Here is an 18,693-nt window from a genome sequence, read left to right on the forward strand (position 1 = left end):
ATTTTCAATTTTTTCCAGAGGTCAACTTCTCAACTGCGAACAGTACATTTTCAATTTCCATCGAACACACGCGAGTTTTGAAAACTGGGTCCGAAATCAAATTTCTGAAGAACGATCTTCCATCAACAGTAACTCGAGGACCAAAGTAAACTAGATTGTTCAGTAAGTTTCATCGTTCGATAAAACTTATTGAACACCCTATCACGTAAAATACAATTGGTAAAATATATTTCGTTCGCCTAAGGGCGTAGATTCGTCCTCTCGAATCACAAACATGTGTCTCTAAACCAGCCCGTAACTACCCACCGAAATTACACCACTCGAAGCTTCGTGGCTACATTGTGCACAAGAAACCCGTACAATTTACCAATCGAGTGACAATTAGGTTGCAATTCCCGAACCTCGGTCATCCAGCTTGCTCCCTGTGCTGCACACTCGAACTTTCGTTTCTCTTTTGAACGCGTCGCGACAAAGTGGTCGAACGAAAAAAAGAAAAAAAAAAAAACAAAAGGAATTAAAAGAAACTAAAAATCCAAAGGAAAGACATTCGGTGGTGGCTCCGGGGTTCTTGCACTCGATACCATTGGTCTCTGTGCGGGAACCGTGTGTCCGTATACCCTCTGGACCCGCAGCTTCGCGAAGACAATACGCACGGGGTATCAACCGAGAGCCGGGAACATTGTGCGGTCGATGTCGCGAAATTAAAGCCACCCTTGTCGAGAAGAGAGAGAGAGAAAAAAGAAAGAAAAAGCAAACGAAAAAAAAAAGAAGAAGAAGAAGAAAAAAACCGAGGAAGCATCCGTAGCGTAGGGGGCGAGAACCAACGATACACCCCGCGTAAGAACGGACCCCTCCAGCACCGAGAATCGACCTATCCAGATGGTAAGAAGCAGATGCAAAGTCTCGTGGAACTTGTCCGTACGTTCACCAGAGTTCGCCAGCCGTTGGTCCATGGCCAGCATCCCCAGTACGATGCTGCCTCGTCCTGTCGGCGGTTGTCCGAACTACGCGCAAGGGTTGCAGACGGTGCACCCTCTGCGCAGGGCGTCTGCAAATAATAGACGCGTGCGTGCTCCGCGCGAGGGTGTCCTGTTCGTGCGCGATAATTTCATTAAGTCACCGACACCAGTGACGAAGAAAAAGGAAGGGAAAAAAAACGAAAGAAACGAAGAAAGAAAGGAAGAAAAAAGCAACCGCAGTCACGGCTAGCTCGAACGATTTGAATTTAAGAACAACCGGAAGGAACGCAATGGCCGTACGTCGGGCAACCGAGAGGAACAGCTGGACCCCACGGAATGTAACATGGCTGTAATCGGCGTCCTCCGTGCTCGTAAACAGTGATTTATTTACGATCGGTGGTGTGACCGATCATAGAGAAAGAAACTGATAGATCCAAGTAAGAGGACAGATACGTTGGATTCTCATTGACCACGCGGGTTAAGGAGGCAGACCATCCTGGAGGGATGACCCGTCACGCGTTGGTGCGCAAAAAATATTGCTGATCCTCGCTGCACTCGGGGGGATCCTGCGCCGTGCATGAAGTACCGCTGCCTGAAAGAAATTTCTCGGTAAGTTGTCACGGTTTACCATCGATTGTGCACGTTACCGATGACACGTACCGTTTGCCCTGTACGCGTTTCGGCCACGCGTACGTAACGATGACAAACGTGACGTTTACGTGGTCGTTGTCCGGTGTCAACTATGTCGAAAGTTTTCGCAGACAACGCCTCACGGTGAGAAACGTCCGCGAACCGATCCACGGAGTTAACCGTACACGAGATGAGATCCTACGACGGCGAGAGCAGCTCGACGGAGGACGACGACAGGAGAGAGGGACTTCCCGAGGCGCATCTGCAGCAAGGATCCTGGCAACGTTCGGCCTCGCACCCCACATGGGCATGGGAACACCGTACCACCGTGCGTATACACACTCGGGAATCGATCGTCTCGTTCTTTAAGATCGAATCGTTCGCGATCGACGGTACACTTGGCTGTTGTTGCGGTAGGTCGCTTCGATTTCGAGGAGGTTGGGTGGTTTGGAGCGGTGTGTTTTTAGACGTATGCCACGTGATGTTATCTGGATCGAAGGAAGTAGAGTTTCATAGATTGGAGGGAATTTGAATGGACGAGGAATCGAGAGACATGTTTTCGATAGGAGGAGTCCAAAGGGGGGATTATTTTAGTTCATGAACGAGAAGAAGTAAACAGTCGTTTGTAAATATCGGTAGTTGGGAACTGTGTATATTTTAGATTCTTCGTAATGGTATTCTTTCCAGCTTTGCTCATGGTTGGTATAAAAGGTAGTTAGAGACTCGTGTGACACACAACGTGTCGAGTGGGAGGATAACGCGAACTGGTTTGCACCCATGGTACAATTAGACGAGAATGTCCTCTGTTATTAATTGAAGGTTATTGTAGGGAAGAGTACGACTATTGTAGCTGGAATGGAAATCAACTACTTCGATCGGGTCTTTTGTGTCTACTTTGCGATGTGTACAGTTTACTTAGAGTTACTCGAGGGAGTGAACAATGTCTGTAGTCGTCATTTTGTAAATTAATCGGAACGTGAACACCGATCTATGCGCGTTTTTAGACATCGTCCGTATCGATCGACGTCCTCGAGAAAAATCGAAACGACCTTCTCACCGATACTCGCTTAATTTTGCCTCGCCGGCCGTCCCGATTATCGATCATGTCACGAATATATTTGGTCTGTACAGCATCCGTTACCACCGCAATCCACAGCGTCGCTGGAGTCCATGTACTCGGTGCCCGGAGCGTCTCACCCTAGCGTGTCCGCTCCTCCAGCTGGTTACTCATCGGAACACCCTCAGAGCGCACCTGGAAGGAGGACTCCCCTGGGTGCCGTCGGCCTCGGTGGATTCTATTTTCAGCAACAACCGCAACCACATGCCTCTTCGAGTGCTTTGTCCGACGAGAACCGACCAGGCCACGAAAGGTATCGGGAATGTGTCTGGGTGGTTTCGTGAGCCCGTGTTAAACAACAGCCTTCTCTAGAAACTGATTAGACTTGGGAGAGGGAGGATTCGTTTCTTTGCTCTTTCGTTGAACGCACCCCTCTATCTCTAGGGTTCTTTATTAAGTGTGATCCGTCTCTTCGTTCCTCTACTCCTTCGGTTCTCTATTAAATGTAATCCATCTCTTCGGTTCTTTATTAAATGTCCTCTACTTCTTCAGTTCCCTGTTAGATGTAATCTATCATTTCGCTTCTCCACCGAATGTACTCCCCTATCTCTTCAGTTTTTTGTTAAACGTACTCTGTCTTCTGGGTTCTGTATTAAATTTAGTCTACTTTTTCAGTTCTCTATTAAATACACAATACTTAATTTAATGATCTATTTCTTCGAGTCTCTATTGACTGTATATATCTCTTCGGTCTCTATTACATGTATCTATATCTACGGTTCTCTATTAGCTATATATTTCTTCGGTCTCTATTAGATGTACACACTCTATTTCTTCGGTTCTCTATTAACTATATATAGTCTATTTCTTTGGTTCTCTATTAACAATATGTACTCTATTTCTTCGGTTCTCTATTAACTATATATACTCTATTCCTTCGGTTCTCTATTAGCTATATGTACTATATTTCTTCGGTTCTCTATTAGCTATATGTACTCTATTTCTTCGGTTCTCTATTAGCTATATGTACTTTATTTCTTCGGTTCTCTATTAAATGTACGTACTCTATTTCTTCGGTTTTCTATTAAATGTACGTACTCTATCCCTTCGTTGCTCTATTAGATTTAAATACTCTATCTCTCGGCCCTCTATTAAACGTACCTACTCTATCTCTTCAGTTCTCTATTAAGTGTACGTACTCTACTTCTTCGTTTCTCTCTTAGAGTTACACACTCCATCTCTTCGGTCCTCTATTAGATGTACACAACCCATCTCTTCGGTCCTCTATTAAATCTCCGTTAAATATACTCCGTATATCATCGATTCTCCAACAAACCGTAACCACGTGAAACGTAACCTTGGACGTTCTATATCCTTCGCAGACCGGGCGCGTCGAGGTTGAACTGCCCACCGAAATCCAAGAGCACGCGACAGGGTAAGAGCATGCGGCTGAACATAAACGCGAGGGAACGCAGAAGGATGCACGACTTGAACGACGCCCTCGACGAGCTTCGATCTGTTATACCTTACGCCCATAGTCCGTCCGTGAGAAAGCTGTCCAAGATCGCCACGCTCCTGCTGGCGAAGAACTACATTCTCATGCAAGGTAACGCGCAAAAACACGCTGAAAAGTATACGGTATACCGGATGACCTTTCGACGTTCCACGATTTCACCTGTTCTTACCGAATTATATACGCAACGCAAATTGTACACCGCGCGCAGGAAACGCTTTGGAGGAACTGAGGAGAGTGATAGCGGTTCTACAATCGCCCCACGCTCACACCACTGCTTTGCCGCCCACACCTGTTTCCTACGATCTTCTCCACGGGTTCCCGGGCAAACTGTTCCAGGGTGTACAGGACATACCGGGTCTGCCCACCACCGATCCTCAAAGTGTCACCGCCGGCGGACCACCGACAGATGGCGCTGTGACCAGCGGTGAATCGAATTAACGATTCGATCGAATCCGTAACACGTGAACGAGGATCAAACGTCGAGGTAGCAGGATCGTAGATCACCGTTCGAAGTCACATTCTCCCTATCTAGGTTTACGCCAGACACGATTTCTACATTCGAGCCTCGTTTCTCCGTTCGACGACGGAGAAATGGCGCCGAGAACCCTTACGATCGGGGATTAGTGACCTTGAACGGACCGTGGTAGATGTATATCCAAAGATTTCTTAAAGATTTCTTACTATACAGAGTGTCCCGTTAGAAACGGCCACGTTCTTCGCTATTTTCTGTAACAGAAGACACACAGTGGTAACACTTCGTTCGTAAGTGGAGGTTAGGTTGACATTCCAAAATCTAGTAGAGGGGAGATTCTTTTTTTCTTGGGTAAACGTTCAGTTTGGGAGATATTCAGCTGTCAGTGCACTATTTTCTGTAACAGAAGACACACAGTGGTAACACTTCGTTCGTAAGTGGAGGTTAGGTTGACATTCCAAAATCTAATAGAGGGGAGATTCTTTTTTTCTTGGATAAAGGTTCAGTTTGGGAGATATTCAGCTGTCAGTGCACTATTTTCTGTAACAGAAGACACACAGTGGTAACACTTCATCCGTAAGTGGAGGTTAGGTGACATTCCAAAATCTAGTTGTAGGGAGATTCTTTTTTTCTTGGATAAACGTTCAGTTTGGGAGATATTCAGCTATCAGTGCACTATTTTCTGTAACAGAAGACACACAGTGGTAACACTTCGGCGGTAAGTGGAGGTTAGGTGACATTCCAAAATCTACTAATGGGGAGATTCTTTATTTCTTGGGTAAACGTTCAGTTTGGGAGATATTCAGCTATCAGTGCACTATTTTCTGTAACAGAAGACACACAGTGGTAACACTTCGGCGGTAAGTGGAGGTTAGGTGACATTCCAAAATCTACTAATGGGGAGATTCTTTATTTCTTGGGTAAAGGTTCAGTTTGGGAGATATTCAGCTGTCAGTGAAACGTTGAGATTGTTCGTTTACACGTTCGGTCGACGAGATGCACAATTGGTGCACAGAGAACTCGTCCACACCACTACAAACGCGTTTCAACATCTCATTGGATAGAATACGATCGGATGAACGAGTCGATCACTTGCGATGCTACGGACAAGTTTTTTTTGCCTAGAGTGTACGCGCGATAGCTGTCTAAAGATTACGATACCACGATCGCTGAATATTTCGCAAAGTGTCTACTTTCGCAACGGATGTATCTAAACGCGTTCTTAAAATTTATTTATCTGTTTCGAACTTGAACGCGCCCGGTGACTTTTTCGTGAGATTAATCGAAGAAAAACGAAGTCAACCTTCGAGTCTCCTCTGTATTTCAATCAGTAGAGAGATCGTTCAATTGTTACACGCTCCTCGAAGACGTGGAACGTTCTTCAGCAACGGTTCCTCGTGTTACCTCGAATAGCGAAGGTGTCACGTGTGATCCGTTTCGAACGGAACACCCTGCACACCGTGACACTATGAAGAACGTAGCAGCGGAAAGTGTTACTTCGAACATCGACGAGTTGTTCTTTTTTTCTTTTTTTTTTTTCTTCGCAGCGGTTGCTCGGACACAATGGAACGCGTTTAATCGTCCAACGATCCGAGGATCGACTTAACCCGTAAGTCGTTAGTTTAGCAGGAGGATGTTAGCTGGTAAGTATCGAAACGACGGTGCTCGTCGATGAACCACTGAAAGTAATATTTAGCGAGGTATTATTTGAAACGGCGGCGTTCGTCGGGGCGCCGTTGCCACGAGTTCGATAAACATTGAGTCAATATATTACGGTTGACGATCCTAAGATGAAAGTTTATGAAAGTACTAGCGATTAATCGACGAGGAAACAAGTAAAAGAACTCTCACACGGTCTACAACCACTAAACGCAGCAATAAGGGACGGCGTATTTCTGTCTCTGGTGAACGGGAAAAGAATCGACGACGTTTCGAAACGAGAATTGCAACGATCGCCACGAGCGTCGTGTCTTTGAGGAAAATTCTTTCATTTTTTATTTTTTCTTATCGAAGAACGCGCACGAACCGCCAGTGAGAGAAATGACGCAAAAGGAGGCGGAATACAATTTCCAAATCCCGTCCGGTAACGAGATAGTCAATATAGCATGTGATACATGTCGAGATATTATATATATATAATATATTCTAGTCATACAGATCTTAAATATTCATATACATAATATATATATACATTATATATATATATACATATATATGTATATATATATTCATATATATATATATATATATAAATATATATATATATATAATAATTTCAATTGAGCCATCGATTGTATAACTTATTTATATACATAACACGTTTATTAAGTGTTTACTACGATGTGCCGAGGATTTATCCGTCTTTTTCGTGAGAATAATCGAGGGCCCAACGAAGGACGAGATTCTGCGCGTTAACGATCGAGATTCGTTTTATTAAACTTTTGTCCCCCCCCCCCCCCCCCCAAATTCCGGAATCGTCGCCCTTCGTCGGGTTCGTATGATAGAACGTCGTGAAAACTGAACACGACGACGCCGTTTAACCGGCAAGCAATAACGACTAATATTATTTGTAAGGGATTTCTAATTGCGGCGGTCGTTGAATAACAATAAATGCGAGCGGTTACCGATAATTGACGCGTACAGACGAAAAATGTTTGTTGTAGAGTGTAGACATCACTGTTTAGTGCTCGAATAAAATCTATTTAAGAAAGTTACGGATCGAACGTACGCTCTGAGAGAGATAATCGTAAACAAATACACGTATTGTATTTATTTACGCCCCGTGGTGTGTACATTATCGGTGGACTCTTTCTCGCGTAACAGATAACGTTTCTTTCAGGGCGTGCGTACTATACGACTTTAATTCGTGCGATAACGCGTTTGATAAACGCGTCGACGGACCGTGGCGATCATTTATTTTCGTACTCGTACGGAACGGTGAATCGAATTCTGAATATCGGTGCACGTGACGCGCCGGACTTCCGATTTCTTCGCGAAGATTACACTCGTCGTCCATTTTGAGACGAGGGACGCAAGTCGAACCGACGAGTTTCGGTTTAATCGGCCGCGAAGATATCGGAAACGCGTGACTCATTTCGCGAGAATTTATCGTCAACTTTTGCAACACACCGTATACAATTCGCTCGCATTGCCGCCACCACGATCGTTCGGCTGCTAGGTGAACGCGAAACGATCGATCGGTTTTGTAAGGGAAAAAAGAAAAAAAAAAAACGAAAAGAAGAAAACAATAATTTCACGCGCTCGAAGGAAACGTAACTTATGATTTCGATCGTAGAACCACCGAGACTTTTCGTCACCGATCTTAAAATTGTCAATTTTGTATTACGAAATGAAAGAAAAGAAGATAATTGTTATCTGAATCACAGCCCATACGACCGACCGGTGGCGCCATCTCGACAACCGCGCGACAAAGTACCGATTCGATTCTGTACGAGGATTCACGTGGAAACTAGCGACGATTCTGTCGCGAAACGTGACCAACGATTGTAAAAATGTACTCGAGGAACGCAGCGCGTTAAAACGTGTATCGTATACGAGCCGAAGGGATCGGTTTCGAGGCGTTGAACGTATTCCGTTCGACTTTGAAAGATTCGACGAGTGGCGCCATCATGGCCGCCACTTGGCGGAGCATTCACTCGATCGTCTTCCGTCCTGCTGGGAGGACCTTACACCGTGTGTGCCTGCTTCGACGGGGTTTACTGTGTGCGTGCCTTGTCGGTGGCTTCAAGATGGCCTGCAGGCTGCTGCTGCTGCGCGCCATGGTGTGATCGTTTGATTCCTCGGTACTTGTGCCCCTCGTAAACGTTTCGTGAAAGAGTTCGTCAGTGCCAGAACGACGACGTGCCTTGACCGGCTGGTAACTCGAGGCAACCTGGAAATGTGACGATCGACTGGAAACCGGTAAGTCCGTCAAGTATACGATTTTATTTTCTACTTTGCGATAGCTGAACCCGCCGGTTGCATTTTTGTTGGATGCTCGATGGGTTAGTCGCTTACGAGTGGTTACTCGGAACGATTGGACGAGAATATACGAAAGAAACGGAAAGGATAGGCCCGTGACAGACAGACAGCCAGGCCAGACCGCAACAAACTTTCTTTTCCCGTAACTTCGAAATGATACGCAGTCGAGCGACAAAACGGTAGCTTCGTACCGCAAATGTTTTACGGTGATTCTCGTTGATAGGTTATGATGTCATAATCGTCGACAGCTCGCAGTCTCTTTGTCTTCGTTGCACGATCGCGATCACGTATCTTCGTATACGTTCGTCGGTTAACCTTGCCTCGTTTGCTAACGTCCGTGAGCAAAATAGTACGAAACGAGACGGCTAACCTTACTAAAAGAAAACAATTCGATTCGTTGAAACGACATGGCAACCGAGGGCAAGTCTCGTAGCTACGATTCGTCGTTGTATTTCACGTTACGAGAAACGTACGTAGATACTTACCTTCCGTAGAGTAATATTTTCCGTCACGAGTGGGAGAACTAACCTTACCTCTCGATTGGGCGAAAGACGCACGACGGGGTCGCTATTGGTAGTCCTTTCTACATACCTGGCACGCAAAAGATACCTGCATTCTCGTTTAGGTCGAGTTTCGAGACTTTTGCCGTCACGTTTTTTTTTTTCTCGTTTATGTTTTTACTTTATCGAGCAGCAGCGTTTAGTGAAAGAAACGCGTCTCGTTGTTTGAACTCGCTACGTGAAGGGCATGCGCTCCGAAGCGCTCACTGCCAAAAATATCGATGCGGAAACTGCCCACCGGAAGGACAATTCGCGATAGATCCGTTCGAACAAACGATACTCGAAGCCATCGAGCGTGGTCGTATCGTTTCTCGTTCGCGATTCGAGCTGAACGAACAGAACTCTTCGTTCGTTCTCACGAGCAACCAGTACGAACATCGCAGCCGCTGGTGCAACCGACCATTGGCTAGTACGTATTTGACGTCAATTTAGATCGAAACACCTTGAAACGTTTGATTTACTACCTCGTGATGATTCTTCATCGACGAAGAATTAACTACGGATAATATACGTCACGCGTTCTCGGTAGTAACTCCAGGAAACGGTGTAGCGTCCCGTAAGGTAAATAACAAACTTTTTAAGTGTTCGTTACGTATGTACGTACACGAGCCTGGCATCGTGACACACTACCTCCGGACCTGGTTTCCGGTGCACCGTATTCGCGCGCTATTTTCCATATTTTCAACGAAATATTTACACTCGTTTCCATTCAACTATTTCCGAGGGCAGAATTATTTTTACGATTTCGATCGATAATGCGATAGTAATTTTCATTTCTATCGATGCCACGAGAACGAGACGAAAATTATTTCAATTCAACCGAGGTGTTTTAGGTTATATTCGTTACACCATTGTGTCATTACGGATATTGAATTTTTATTTATTTCGTGTTTCTTCGCGATAACGTACTGTTTTCGGTAGCAAAGACCGATAGAATGAAAAAAATAGTCAATCAATAGCGAAATGTGAAACGGAACGACGCGTATATACTTAATTAAATATCGCTCGCATACAATGCGTTACACGAGTTGAAGTTCCGTTGGAAAATTAAATCGTATTAATACCCTGGTAATCGAGATGTTAAATTTGGTCGAGTTTATATTATCAATCGTAACGAATTGACTCGCCTTATCCGCGTAATATTAGACTCGTTCCATTTTTCTTCGACAATTTTATTTTTTATTACCTTTAAGTTTTTATTGTGTCGCATAAAGCTCGTAATTGTACACACACACACTACGTGTTGTAAAAAACGAGAGCGGGCTTAGCTGTTACGTGCCATTCGAATCTAATGAAGTAGCTATTCTCGTAATCTTAAATTCGCAATACCGCAATAATTATTATTCCACGAACGAAAAAGTAATCTCGTCCCAATTTACAAATGTCGAGAATCCAATTTAAAGGAACCTTTTTTCTCCCCCCGAATACAAAGGTTCTTCTCAATTATCTACAAAGAACGACTTCAACATCCTGTTTAAAAGGATAACGATGATATTCGAGGGACGTTCGAATATTTTCGCGACAATTTCGAAGCTCGTGCCCCACAAAACAATGCACGTAGACTCGACGATGGAAAATTGAGAAAATGATTTCCATTCTTATCTGTACCGATCGAATTGGCTCGAAAGAAATCTTTCGTGATGCGTTTCCGGTGAACTAAGCGCGATTGGCTACACGCACGTGGATATTGGAATAATATGTAATTACAACGTGCCTTAAACGTGCAAGCGGCTCGCGTACACGTGCATTGATTTTTACGTATGCCACGTATCTATCAATGTCGAGCATTCGTGCCCGTTTGCAGAGAAATGTCGCAAGAATGTTTATCAGAGAAATTGTTTATCGTCGGTGAATTCGTTCCGAGTAACGTGGAACGAATATAATAAATGATAATCGCACGTTTCTCGAACACAAGGAGGTCAGCTTTTCGAGCGGTTTAGGAGGAGAAACCAAATTTCGAACGTGAAAGGTAAATAGTGATGTGTGTACGTTTTAGAATTATGGTTGCAGAGTAATCCACCGAGAGACCGCACGCCTAGTGGAAATACGCGAAACTAGTTTTATTCCGGCAATATTTCGAAACTATTCGATCTATTCCAATAGAGTACTTCCGGACTGTTCAATTTATTCCAATATTTAGTCTGGCTTCGAGCTGTTCGATTTATTCCAATACTTGGAGTTTTAACAAAAATTCGATTTCGTTCATTTATTTCGTGAATTCGAATTGGAGGAATAATTCGATTCAATTTTGTTCGAGTTACTTTCATTATTTGGATTCTACTCGAGATATTCGAATCCTCGAACAACCCCTTTGTGTTAATAATTTATTTACCGTTATATTACAATCTAAAAAAAAAAAAAATAGAAGAACAATCGATGCGAACAAATTGGAAATATTGCATTTTCGAAATTATTTGCCCGCTAATCGCGAGGGAAAAATTTTCTTTCCGCGAATAAGAGCGTCTAATAATGCTACCTATTAAGTTGCGCAATGCACACACTGTGGCATTTTTTCACGACTAATAATCTTATCGACGAAAACGTTGAATATTCGTATTTCCGTGCATAACTATTACAAGGTGGACTATTTCCGCTGATATACATAATAAAAAAATTTTTCTCCAATCGTAACTACGGGGAGGTTTTATTTCATCGCTTAACGAACATTCGAAAGATTTAAAATTCTGTCCCGGCTCGTCGGAGAAAATTACGAAAAAATTTCTTTCGGTTTAAAGAGGCCGTGGTCGTTTTTTTTTCTTTTTCTTTTTTTTTCACTCTTCTCTAGCGCTCGATGCACCGAAATTGTGGCGAGGTCAAAGATCATTGTCCGATTCACTTATCTCGCTTTTGTTTTCGCGCGAAGGACGATTATCCGTACGCCACGAGCGCGAAAGCGGTAAATTTTCGAAGCGACGACGAAAAATTGTTACGACGACGCGCGCTTTGTCCGTTAGCCGCAATATTGTTGTCTTATCAACCGCAAAACCGAAATTGATGTCTGCCCGAGCGACGAGTCGCTTCGTTATCAATATCACGGCGACAGTCTCTCCACTGTTTGCGCACGTGACTCGCGCCAGTCCTCCATTTTCACAGTCGGCTCGAAAATATATCACGCTCGAGCAGTAGGAATAATTTTCTACAAGGGGATTTTTCCACTCTGGCCACCGTGTGGATCGCGATACATCGAACCATCAGCCGATTTTCGTCGATTCGATCCATCAGGAGGAAATTAGAGTCACAGTAGGTATACTGCTTAGAGTAATTGGGAAATCACGTGCTTGAATAACTTTATTGCTTAGTCGAGTATGTGTATATATATGTATATGTATATATGTATTTTAATGGCTGCAATGTGTTACACGAGTTAGAAATGCAGTATGCACCGAGTATGTTGCATTATAGCTGGCCATCGTGGGTCAAGAAGAGACTAGTTTTTTTTTTTATTATTATTGAACAAACTTGTTCACAAATTTATGCCACTTGCAAATTCAGTGGTTGAGTCACAATTTTTTACTGTTTGAATTATTTAGATTTATTTTTCCGATTTATTTTAGATTAATATATTCAGAGATATTATGACTTGTGAAGGTAGGAGAATGTGTATTATAATGCGTCGTTTATGGAACACCATATAGTATACGTGTGCGTTGCACGATAGGAAAGGTAGTCGAGTATTTCTTTCACGTTGATTTTTCGACCAAAGTCTCGCAAGACTTCCGTCAGGATTATTATCTTACTGCCTAGCAAGTAAGACTTTTTATTCTTTTCACAGATGTAACCATAGAATTTAAGTTATTACACACCCGGCACTGGATCGACGGTTTACGTAATAGTGAGATAACTGTGTCAAAAAACTAACTATGAAACGATTATCACCGTAAACGCTTATTTTTAGACCCTGTAAAAATTAAGTTTTGTCAAGATACTGGAATTTTCATCGATTAATTTACGACATCGGAATATTTCATAGCTCACGAGGGAGATTCGAAAAACAGTCTCAGAACGGAGGGGAATTTGAATAAATGTTCTATTAACACGGTCAAAGTGGTTTATCGTTCGATTCATTTGTCAAAAAAAAAAGAAGCAAAATAATACTTCCACAGATGTACTCTACCACTAACAAATATTTGATCACGTGTCTGGTACGACGAAAATTTATTTTCATAATGTAGTCGCTTCTTTGAACTCGCCTGTATTTTCATTGCAAATATTTACTTACATGAAAACGGTAAAATAACACGTATTATTAATTCCTTGAATATAATGAAACGCTTTCTTATCGAACGCATATACAACAAGCGACGAAGTACTTTCTAATATTAGTGTTCGATAATTATTATCAAAATACAGTGTCAAAATACTCGACAATTATTAGTCAAAGCTTACAAATTCTTCCAGTATCAAAATACTCGACAATTATTATCAGTCAGAGCTTACAAATTCTTCCAGCATCAAAATACTTGACAATTATTATCAGTCGAAGCTTACAAATTTGTTCAGTATCAAAATACTCGACAATTATTATTAGTCAAAGTTTACAAATTCTTCCAGTATCAAACTACTCGACAATTATTATCAGTCAAAGCTTGCAAATTCTTCCACTATCAAAATACTTGAAATTACTAATTAAAGCTTCAAAATTTTTTCCATAATATATTTTTCCAAGAAAAAAAATTCTCAACGATTATTATCGATCCGAGCTTGACGAATCACAGCTTCCAAATTTTTCCATAATATATTTTCCAAGAAAAAAAATTCTCAACAATTATTATCACTTAGAGCTTGAGAAATCAAAGTTTCCAAATTTTTCCATAATATATTTTGCCAATAAAAAAAATTCTCAACAATTATTATCGCTTAGAGCTTGAGAAATCAAAATTTCCAAATTTTTCCATAATATATTTTTCCAATACAAAAAATTCTCAACAATTATTATCGATCAGAGCTTGACGAATCAAAGCTTCCAAATTTGTTCCATAATATATTTTGCCAATAAAAAAAATTCTCAACAATTATTATCACTTAGAGCTTGAGAAATCAAAGCTTCCAAATTTTTTCCAGAATATATTTTTTCAATAAAAAAAATACTGAATGTTTATTATCGATTAGAGCTCGACGAATCAAAGCTTCCAAATTTTTTCATAATATATCTTTCCAAGAAAAAAAATTCTCAACAATTATTATCGATCAGAGCTCGACAAATCAAAGCTTCCAAATTTTTCCATAATATATTTTCCAATACAAAAAATTCTCAACAATTATTATCACTTAGAGCTTGAGAAATCAAAGTTTCCAAATTTTTTTCAGAATATATTTTTCCAAGAAAAAAAATACTCAACGATTATTATCGATCAGAGCTCGACGAATCAAAGCTTCCAAATTTTTTTCCATGATATATTTTTCCAAAAAAAAAAAATACTCAACAATTATTATCGATCAGAGCTTGAGAAATCAAAGTTTCCAAATTTTTCCATAATATATTTTCCAAGAAAAAAATACTCAACGATTATTATCGATCCGAGCTCGACGAATCGAAGCTTCCAAGAAATCGGTTGTCGGTTGTCGTGTGTTTCGTCCAAGATTCGAGCGTACACGGAATTTACGGGCGAATCCCGTTACTAAATCGGATAAGGAACAGAGGAGGGACCAAAAGGAGGATATGCAGCAAATGGTGGCCAGATATCTCGTTATCATACAGGGATATCGTGTAGACATTCTTTCGCGGCACGTTGGCGAATACGGTTACACCGTGAAAAACTTTCTAATACCGTTTCTGATGTTTCCAATTTGGCCGCGTCCCGTGCACCCAACCGGCGAGCATTTGATTGCGTTGCATTTCTAGAAAATTCGCTACACCGAACAGTTTCAACGGGGGGAAGGAAGAGAAGAAGAGTATCGTGTTTCCGAGCGGCTCGCGAGAATTTACATTATAACGTAGAGGAGTGCTCGGATACAGCAACATTATGCACTATTGTACGGGATGGCTCGCCCAACTCGATGACCTTAAATCACTCGTAAACTGCTCGTCGTACAGAGAGAGAGAGAGAAAAGGAAAAAAAAAATCGTTCGAACGGAGGTTACGCGGTATTAAGGAGGGCATGCGATGCAATAAGTAATTTTGCAACGTCGGTTTTATACAGAGATACAACGGAGGTCACCTTCAATTTGTTTAACTATTCGGGGGACGGTTGTTGAACGCGCGAGGTGATACAAAATAAGTGTAACTAAAAAATAGATCAATTGGATATTTAATCATGAGAAGGAGTATGGACAGTCTCACCGTGCAACTTGTGCGGAATTATTTAAATTTTTCACGGTGGATCGAACAACAATTTTTTGTGTATTGAGGTATTGACAATATTGGGACGTTTCTCGAGTCCAGAGTTAACGGAAGATGCAACGTTTCGGCGAGGAATTGGAAACACCGTGAACCAGGAACTGTCATGGTGGAGAATCGAGAAAGGAATCTAGCTGAGAAATTGTAGGTGTGATAGATGGGTGAATCAATCGAGACGTTGGTAAGTACCGCGAAAATTTGATCGAAGTCGTCGAGGTGTCTGAAATAATTTAACGAAATTAACGAGCGGAAAAAACGGGTCGCGCGGACCGGGTTGCTCCGTGTCCCATGATGGTAGGCGGTTGTAAAATGTTGAAGAAGAAATCGATATGCAACACGAACCGATGTGAGGTATCGATACAAACGATACTTACCGGGAGGGATAAAAGGCTAACGAAAAATTCGTAGAGCGGTGATAAATAGACACTCGGTACATATTTTGTAATTTCGATAAATCTTTTATTGTTTTAGAAATTTTCAAATAGGATTTCAGGACCGTAGCGTTACTTATGTATAAATGTTTCTAAAGCGACTATTTTAAGAAAAATTTTGATTTATAATTCAGCGAGGAGTAACGACGTTCTATTGGTGCACCACTCGTGGGAATCTAGGTATTTAATAATGAATATTGTCGTTACTGTTCCTGAAATTCTGAAAAGGAATTTTGAGGGCAAAATGTGGTACCAATGTACAAATGCTTCTGAATTCATTACTTTTTTAAATTCTAAATCATTAAGGAGCAACCATTACGATTTTTATTGCCACGTCGCTAACGTAAAATCGTATATTGCACTCGATAACTTTTTCCCCTTCTCTTCATTACTCCCGAAATTCTGAAAAGAATTTCGAGCGCGAAGCGTCACCGGTGTACAAATGGCCGACGTCATTATTTTCTTAATTTTCGATTCGTTAAGGAGTAACGACGGCCACGTCGGTGCATCGTTGTTACGAATTCAATAAAACGTTAAGATCGTTTTCGTTCCGATTAAATTTTTATCTTACGGTGGATAGATCGTTCGCGGAGACAAAACACTTTTTATCGGCAAAAGAGGGACAAAAAAGAGAAAGAAAAAAAAAAAAAAGAAAAAAGCGATCGCGGCGGAGAGTAAACATAGGGTAAACTGGAATTCGTCGGTTTTGTGACGTCGTTTCGCCGTTCTCTCTCGATACTTTTGAATTTATTATTTTTCATTAACGAACAGCCAGAGGACCGGGCGTTCGGAGGGAGGGAGGGCGAGAACGTCGAGTGAAAAATGGTGAAACAAGAGAGCAGACGAGAGAGGGAGCAAATAGGTGGGTTGTGGGTGGCCTGCCGGCAGAACGAGGCGGTGAGGGGTGGGGGGAGATGAGAAACAGGGGAGGGAGAGAGACGAAAACAAAGCGGACGCAGCCGCCGGGGCAACAATGGCGCATCGACCCGCCAAAACTCGCGCCGATGCGCAGAACGCGTTGCGTCGTATCTACTCCGCTCGTGGAACATTTTAACCAATCTCCTGAAATTCTCGTCGGACGGTTATTCCACCGGACCGATCGATTTTCCAACCTGGAATGTAGATCGTGATGGATCCACTATGTTGCTGTCCGTGGATGCAACTCGAAACAGCGTAGTCTACTCGCTCGGTGCGCAGAACCATGCGCAGTAGACCACGCAGAACGAGAGGCTCTCGGCCGCGGTACAGCTTCGCTCCAGCATCGTTCCTACGGAACCGATCGTGATATTTTTCTCGACACTGATCCCCGTGAACCCAGATAAAGCGATATTAATTCCTGTCGTACGAAAACTCGAATAATGGAAAATTATTCAAACGGATACGTAAAAGTTGGTCGAAAGTTTTATCGAGGAACGTTCGAAAAGGTCTCGATTGGGTTCAACGGTGAAATCGATGTTTTCTCGAATCACACGAGTGTGGATATCTAGGTACTGGGAGTACGTCGAAGAAACGGAGAAGGGTAATCCGGTCATCCGGAGTTAGGTTAACCAGAAGTCCATTTGCGGTTTCTGGGGAGAACTTCTGACCAACTGGGCTGTGTTCTGTTGAGAAGTGATCGAAATAACTTTCAGAGTCGGATTTTGATCATAGGTGGATTAATTTTGTCCATTTTAATGAGAGAGATTGAGGGAATACCAAGAGTTTGCTATTGGGTTGTCAGGAAAGTCGTTTCGTTTTCCAGAATGGAGAATATATGGTTTAATGAAATGTTTGTACGCTCTAAAAAAATCTTGTTTTCATTTGTACAAAAAATTTTTTTTGTATTCAAAATCAAATCGAATTTTTCAGTTTTACGAAATCATTTTCCGAACAACCTAATCATTATCGAAGTTAGGTCAATCAGGTGTCTATTTGAGCTTCCCAGAAAGAACAAACTTTTGACTATCTCAGCTGCGTTTTCAAACTGATCGAAACAATTCCCAGACTCTCGTCTTAATGGACCAATTCTGACCATCGATGATTTAAAAAATCAAAATTGAAGGAACGTAAGAAGTTATCCAGTTATCGAAATTGCACCAACCAGGAAATTATACGAAGTATCTAAAAAGGGTAAATTTCCAACAACCTTATTTCGAAACAGATCGAAACAATTCCCAGACTCTCGTCTTAACCACAGATGTATCGATCTTGAGAATCGTTGATTCGAAAAGAGAAGTCGTAGGAAAGAAAATAGTTATCCGTTTAACGATCACGTTCGTACCGAGTCCATTTACTGTTTCGAGAAGAAACGAACCTTACCACCCCAATGGATCTTCCTGCGCATAGATAAACAGAATCCTACGAGTCTATTCCGTACGCGTCGAAATGCACGACGCGGTTGGATCGGTGGGTAGCAATTTTCTAGAAACGCATCGAGAGTCACGTAGCCAGAAATTTGCGCATTATCTCGCAAGATTATGTTGCAAGCCGAAGCGGGAAGCGGGGCTCGCAAAACGCTACCTACGAGACGCTCGTATCGACGATACAGCCCTAAGTATGGCTCGGTCTGGGTAGCGCGACACGTGAGTAATGCTGTAGGATGAAATCGTAACGGAGTATGCGCCGATACGTGCTCGACTTGGCGATTTAACGCTTTCATCGTTGTCCACCTACACGGTGGTGGTTTCGTCTCCTACGTTTGCACGCTCGAAAAAAATCGTGTTTCATTTTCACCAAAACAAAAATTGAAATTTCGTCTCCTACGAAACGTC

The 18,693-nt window shown here is 42.1% G+C and overlaps 2 protein-coding genes across 4 annotated transcripts in view; both read left to right on the forward strand.

Annotated features, from left to right (window-relative positions):
- The first annotated feature begins 1,063 nt into the window (after nucleotides 1–1,063).
- On the forward strand, nucleotides 1,064–6,777 carry Oli (basic helix-loop-helix family member olig). Of its 3 annotated transcripts, XR_012992223.1 has the most exons (6): nucleotides 1,065–1,568; nucleotides 1,721–1,917; nucleotides 2,721–2,959; nucleotides 4,029–4,252; nucleotides 4,371–4,934; nucleotides 5,221–6,777. XR_012992223.1 is itself a non-coding variant. In XM_076312400.1 (5 exons), the coding sequence occupies exons 2-5, from the start codon at nucleotides 1,780–1,782 to the stop codon at nucleotides 4,598–4,600; spliced, it is 831 nt and encodes a 276-aa protein (XP_076168515.1). In that variant the 5' UTR covers nucleotides 1,064–1,568; nucleotides 1,712–1,779; the 3' UTR covers nucleotides 4,601–6,777. The 3 variants fall into 3 exon arrangements, 2 of the variants coding, with proteins under 2 accessions (XP_076168515.1, XP_076168514.1); XM_076312400.1 differs by having other exon boundaries at nucleotides 1,064–1,568; nucleotides 1,712–1,917; nucleotides 4,371–6,777; XM_076312399.1 differs by having other exon boundaries at nucleotides 4,371–6,777.
- Nucleotides 6,778–8,282: 1,505 nt separating this feature from the next.
- Nucleotides 8,283–18,693, forward strand: part of Axud1 (AXIN1 up-regulated 1) — a 65,805-nt gene continuing 55,394 nt past the window's right edge. Inside the window, exon 1 of the mRNA XM_076312878.1 lies at nucleotides 8,283–8,555. The gene's annotated coding sequence lies outside the window, so the exon portion shown is untranslated. The remainder of the gene's footprint in view (nucleotides 8,556–18,693) is intronic.

This window comes from Ptiloglossa arizonensis, chromosome 5 (assembly GCF_051014685.1).
Source record: "Ptiloglossa arizonensis isolate GNS036 chromosome 5, iyPtiAriz1_principal, whole genome shotgun sequence".
NCBI lineage: Eukaryota > Metazoa > Arthropoda > Insecta > Hymenoptera > Colletidae > Ptiloglossa > Ptiloglossa arizonensis.

What these genes read in the sequence shown, in the direction of transcription:
- Oli (XM_076312400.1), top strand. Translation starts at nt 1,780, where the DNA reads ATGAGATCCTACGACGGCGAGAGCAGCTCGACGGAGGACGACGACAGG. An exon ending in AACCGACCAGGCCACGAAAG is followed by an intron (nt 2,960 to 4,028) that starts GTATCGGGAATG and finishes TATCCTTCGCAG; the next exon opens with ACCGGGCGCGTCGAGGTTGA. An exon ending in GAACTACATTCTCATGCAAG is followed by an intron (nt 4,253 to 4,370) that starts GTAACGCGCAAA and finishes CACCGCGCGCAG; the next exon opens with GAAACGCTTTGGAGGAACTG.